The sequence below is a fragment of the Jaculus jaculus genome, chromosome 2 (genome assembly GCF_020740685.1).
Source record: "Jaculus jaculus isolate mJacJac1 chromosome 2, mJacJac1.mat.Y.cur, whole genome shotgun sequence".
Lineage (NCBI taxonomy): Eukaryota > Metazoa > Chordata > Mammalia > Rodentia > Dipodidae > Jaculus > Jaculus jaculus.
The window spans coordinates 211,850,937-211,856,171 of NC_059103.1; the positions used below are offsets into that span (position 1 = coordinate 211,850,937).

A 5,235-nucleotide genomic window follows, 5' to 3' on the forward strand; every position below is an offset into this window, starting at 1 on the left:
ATATTGGTTCAGCCTGAAGATGTTTTGTTGTTTTGGCCTGTTCCACTTGAATCACTTCAGATAATGCATTGATTTGGTCACATTCTGAAACCCACCGGGGTGTATTTGTAGTAATAAAAATAAACCCAAAGCACTGTGATGCAGTATCTGTGACCCTCCTGCTCGGGCAGGGACCAAAGAGGCCCAAGATGCCTGCTGGAAACGGGCAGAGGTAAGTGGGCACTAAGAGCAGCTGGGTGGAGGAAAGCTGGAGAAAGATGTCTGGGAGAATGTGGACGCAGGGCCAGTCTGCTACCGTCCACCTCGGATCCAGCTCACCATACATCCAGGACGTAGGATTTCAGACCTGGGGAAACGTCCCTGCCCCTCAGCTGATTTAGACCCATGAGTGACAGACAGCTTAAACAGAACTCTTTCTTAACATTTATTCATTCCTGGAAAGAGTCAGGGAGCGGCCTCTTGCAGCAGGGGGACGGAAGGCCGTCAGTACGTCCAGTCTTCTCCACCAAGACTGCTGAGGGCTGGGCCCACCGCTGCCTCAGTTTCCTAGACAAGTTTGACCAAAGAAAAGTGGGTGAACTGACCCAGCCCCCTGCCACCGGGCCTGGCCACACTGGGCTCCGAGTAGGCCGTGCAGCAGACTAGGAAGGAGAGCCCCGTCACCCGCCCGCGGTCTCCAGGCGCTCTCACCGCGCACGAGGAGCTCGGCTGGGCGGCTGAGCTCGGACTGGAAGGCTCCGCGCCGGGCAGAGCTGTAGCGGCAGCTGTACTTTCCAGCGTGCTGGGGCCCCACGAAGGCCAGCACTAGGAGGGTGGAGTTGCTGGGCGTGCTGCGCCGCACAGAGGGCTCCTTCTCGCCCTCCCGCAGCAGCTCGAAGGTGACGTCGGGCACAGGGCCCTCACAGCGCAGGACTGCATCTCGGCCCGCAGGAACAGGCCCCGTCCACAGCGCCTGGAGCTGCGGCCTGGGTGCTGGCCCTAGCGAGAAGGATGACGGTGACCCGCCTGCGGTGGCTGCCATGCCGCTCCCAGGTCTGCTGGGGTGAGGCGGCCCCTCCAGCTACCCTGTACCTCAACATCTGCAACATCACCCGGTATCTAGTCTCCAGCCACTGCAAACAAACTCTACATGCATGTGGGCTTCCATGGGCACAAGGGAATAGAACCTGGGTCCTTAGGCTTTGAAGGCAAGGGCCCTAACCATTAGGCCGTCTCTCCAGCCCTGCATCTAGTTTCAATGTACATCCGCCTCCTCCACCCTATCTAAGGGCTGTAAGAGCTCCCTCCCTGCCCTGCCTGTTCTGAGGCTTAGAGGGGAGGAAACTGTTCAGAAGACCGTTTCTGCCGTGACCACAGTCCAAAGGTGGGGAGGTTGGACGTGAGCCTGATGAGAGGCTCTGCTTGTCCTCTGTGTGGGTGGCCTGTGACCCCAAGGGGACCTTGATGAGGAAATCAAAGGAACAAACAGAATAGAGGGATTCAAAAGTTCTGCGTAATTATGCATTAACCCAAGCCCATGAGGAAAACCCAGGTGTGATCACAACATTTGCTACGGCATGTACCTATCACACAGAAACTGAGGCATAGGAAGGTGCAACTGAACAGAAAAAAAAAAAAAAATGGATCTGGCCGGCACGCTCTTGATCATGATCCACCGGTATCCTGCAGCCTGCAAGCCGGAGTTTCAAGCCTGATCTGCCAGAACCCACACCGTGGGCCTCGCAGACCGGCAGATGGCACAGCCCCAGACAGGCGGATCCCTCAAGAGCTCCTACCCTTTACTGAACTCTGAGCGGCGCAGCCCACCCCCGTGCCCATGCCAACCATGCACGCGGAGCTCCAGGGGCGCGCTGGGCAAGGAGCCCGCATAGGGCCGCGCCCGTTCCATGTACACGCAGCTGTAGTTGGCCGAGTCTGCCACCGAGACGTCGCGCAGCGTGAAGACGGCCTGGGTCCCCGTGGGACTCTGCAGCTGGAGCAGGCGGGCTTCCCGGGGCGCGAGGCGCTGCAGGGCGAAGCGCAGACCTGCGCGGGCCGCGGTGCACCGCAGCTGCACCGTGGAGCCAGGCTCAGGGTGAGGGCCGGTGGGCGCTGCGGTGAGCACCGGAGCAGGCAGCGTTCCTGTGGAGGACAAAGAGGGCTGACCCAAGCCAAGGGGGTGGCATGGGCCCCATGCAGGGCCCAGCTTGTGTACTGCCTGAGCTCTCTGTCCTGAGTGACCTGCATGTCCCCACCCCGCCGGCCGGACCACTCTGCCCTTAACCTCCCTTCCGAGAGCCCTCACATCCCATCTCCTAACTGCCGCCCCTCTTGGTGGATAAACACAGATGGGAAGGAAAGCAGTGGTGGCGAGTCTGTGGCCCGTGCTTCTTGAAGGAGAGCAAGAATTCCCGTCTGCTGGGCACCTCCCATCTTGGGCGCCTGTGGCCTTCCCTTGGCTGATGTGGGACTCAAAGAGAAGTCAACGTCAGGGCTGTGTGCTGGAGGCCGAGGACCTCGCTTTGGCCCCTGCAGGCCATGGACCCCAGCCTGATCCTCTACGCAGGTGGCCTGGCGCTCAGCTGGGTTCCCTGGCAGGTGGCGCCAGCAAGGCAGGGGCCAGGACTCCGGGACAACCGGTTCTTTGCATGGCTCCTGGTTGCTGCTGGGGAAACTGGGAGACTCGGCTGGCTGGCTGGGGGGTTCTTTACTCCAGGTGGTCATCCTTGCCTTCCCAGACGCCACCCTTCTTCCCTGCCCAGCTGGGTGTCTCACTGTCGCTCCACATTATCTCCAGGGGCGAGCTGTCAGAGGACCAGGCGGCTCCCTTGCTGCTCAGTCGGTAGCGGCAGGTGAAGGGACCATGGTCCCCCAGGTCCTCCAAGTTCATGTCAAACATGACTCGGTCCGGGCTGGTGCTGCTCATGTGGACCTTTAGCACCTCCTCGCCTCGCCTCAGCTGGAATTCCAAACCACTGCTCAGGGGCGCCAAGCAGAGCAGGGAATTGGGGGCTTTGGGGGGCAGAATCTCCGGAAAAAATCCCCGGAAAGTGAGCACGGGCTTGGGAGGCGCAGCTGCAGAGCAGAGAGGGAGAGAGGGTAACTGGGTGGGAGCCCAGGACACCATGCTTCAAAGAGACCCCCGGAGACACCCTCTGCCTGGGCCCCAAACCTCTGGCCTCCAGGAATCCCGTCTACCTTCGGACGTCAGCGGGCCGGGCCCTGGGTGCAGGGTTCTCAGGGTGGGCAGCCAGCACTCACCGTGCTCCTGGACGCGCACAGCGGGGCTGGGCTCTGAGGAGCTGCCTGCCGCTGCAGTCCGGTAGCTGCAGCTGTAGTTCCCGGGCTGAGAGATCGGGAAGGCGGCCTGTCTGCCCTCTCCCGCCTCTGCTACTTGCAGAAAATCATCCTTGCCTTCCCTCTTCAGCAGGAACGTCACCCCCTGGAGTCCTGCTTGGCATAGCAGTGCTGTGTTCAGGCCTGGTGTGATCCAGGACACTGGCTCCGGGGAGAGCGAAGGTGGGGGCAAGGGTTCTGTGGATGGAGCAGACTTGATGAGTTTCTGCCTGACTCAAGAACCAAGAGCACACCTTGCTGAACTTCCATCCCTTCCTCCTCCGACAATGTAAGGGAGACTGGGAGAAGGAGGGCACCAGAGAGCAGGGAGCCAGGAACAACAGAAACAAGACCTTCCAGCAAAGCGGAAGAATGTAGGTCAGTACTCTGTGCGAGACCTGCTCCAGGCACTCGATGGGACGTAATATCACAACTCTTGGTGGGGGTCTGGAATAAGCATGCCCACTTGACAGATGGGCAAACTGAGGTTCAGCGATATCAGGTGATTTGGAGGGAGGCTTCTCCGCCTGCCTCTTCCCTCTGTCTCCTGACCCTATTACAACCCTGCTCACCTGTGCCCGTCACTTCCAAGAGATCGCTGAGCTCTGTCCACGTGTCAGGAGACTGCAAGGTTGTTCGGCAGCGGTAGAGGCCCTTGCTGTCACTTGTCACTGCGCCCAGCGGGAACTGGTACTTGGTGGTAGGCATGGCAACGTGTGCAAGCTCCTGGACCCCCCCATCCTTGAGCAGCTGGAAGTCCAGGCTTTCCAGTGGTGTCTGGCATATCAATGTCACGTTGGCCCAAGGTTCTAGCAGTGACTCGGCCTTTGCCCACAGGCTGGGTTGGGTCTTAATTGCTGAGGTGGGCGGTGGAGGGAAGGGGAATTGAGGTCATATTGGTGCTGCCAAGGAAGGGGCTTCTCACAGCCTGTGGCCCACTATTGCCACATTCCAGCCTTGAACTCACCTGTGCTTGCCTCAGTTGCTGGGCCCAAGGTGACACCTGCAGAGAGAGAGAGAGAGAGAAACATTGCGGTGAGACCTCAGTCGTACCGCTCCTGCCCCGGGGGAAGCCAGGCCCAGGGCATCTCACCCCAGAGCAGTAGGAAGACCACCAGTGGAGACATTGTATGAACCTCACTCTATCTAGCATGTCTGGGGGGAGCTTTTGAGGTGGACAGGTGGCCCTGGGCACTGAGCATGTCCTTGTTTGTCCTTCCTGGAATGAGGGGCGGAGAGACAGCTGACTGGTTCCCGACAAAGGCCACCCTAGGAGACTCATCAATAAGAATCATTAATAATCGTGGGTCTTTAAAAATCCAAATTAATGATCAAAATTCAATTATTTCATTCTCAGATTAAAACCTACAACAAAACAAAATAATCTTGACTCTAGTCAATAACCAGAGAAAAGCACACCCCCATATTTCCTAATTCTCAAGAGTACTTAATTCCAGGCCAGCCTGGGCTACAAGGAGAGCCAGACACTGTCTCAGAACAAATAGCAAACAACAACAACAAAAAACCACTCAAAACCATTTTGGTTCCCAAAATTGTCACCCACCACTTAAACTATTGCGCTTGTGTTTTGGGACCATGGTCCTATTAGATTTGCCTCACATTCTTGGGGAATGTTCAGGAAGGAGACATCTGCATTTTCTTTTGTTCTCCTCATTTCCTCCTTTCCAAGGAAGAAAAAAAAGAAACAAAAAAAACAACTTTGAATCCAAGTAGAGTTTCCCTGTGCTATAGACTGAGGAAGGAGGATGGCTTTAACGAACCCAGTAGTGACAAAAGCCTCAGCCAGTCCTGGGACCAGCAGGCCCTCAAGCCATACAGCCATGTGGCGGCTCTGACCCAGGAAGACCATCTTAATCTACTGCGTGCAGATGTTCCAGGGAAGTTGGCAAGAGCTTGTTC

General features: G+C 57.6%; 1 protein-coding gene across 1 annotated transcript; it reads right to left on the reverse strand.

Annotated features, from left to right (window-relative positions):
- Positions 1-446: 446 nt before the first annotated feature.
- On the reverse strand, positions 447-4,473 carry A1bg (alpha-1-B glycoprotein). The gene is made up of 8 exons (XM_045142534.1): positions 4,409-4,473; positions 4,283-4,318; positions 3,888-4,172; positions 3,241-3,513; positions 2,755-3,054; positions 1,825-2,121; positions 691-978; positions 447-546 (listed from the first exon to the last, which is right to left on the reverse strand). The coding sequence occupies exons 1-8, from the start codon at positions 4,440-4,442 to the stop codon at positions 539-541; spliced, it is 1,521 nt and encodes a 506-aa protein (XP_044998469.1). The 5' UTR covers positions 4,443-4,473; the 3' UTR covers positions 447-538.
- Between the last annotated feature and the right edge of the window lie 762 nt (positions 4,474-5,235).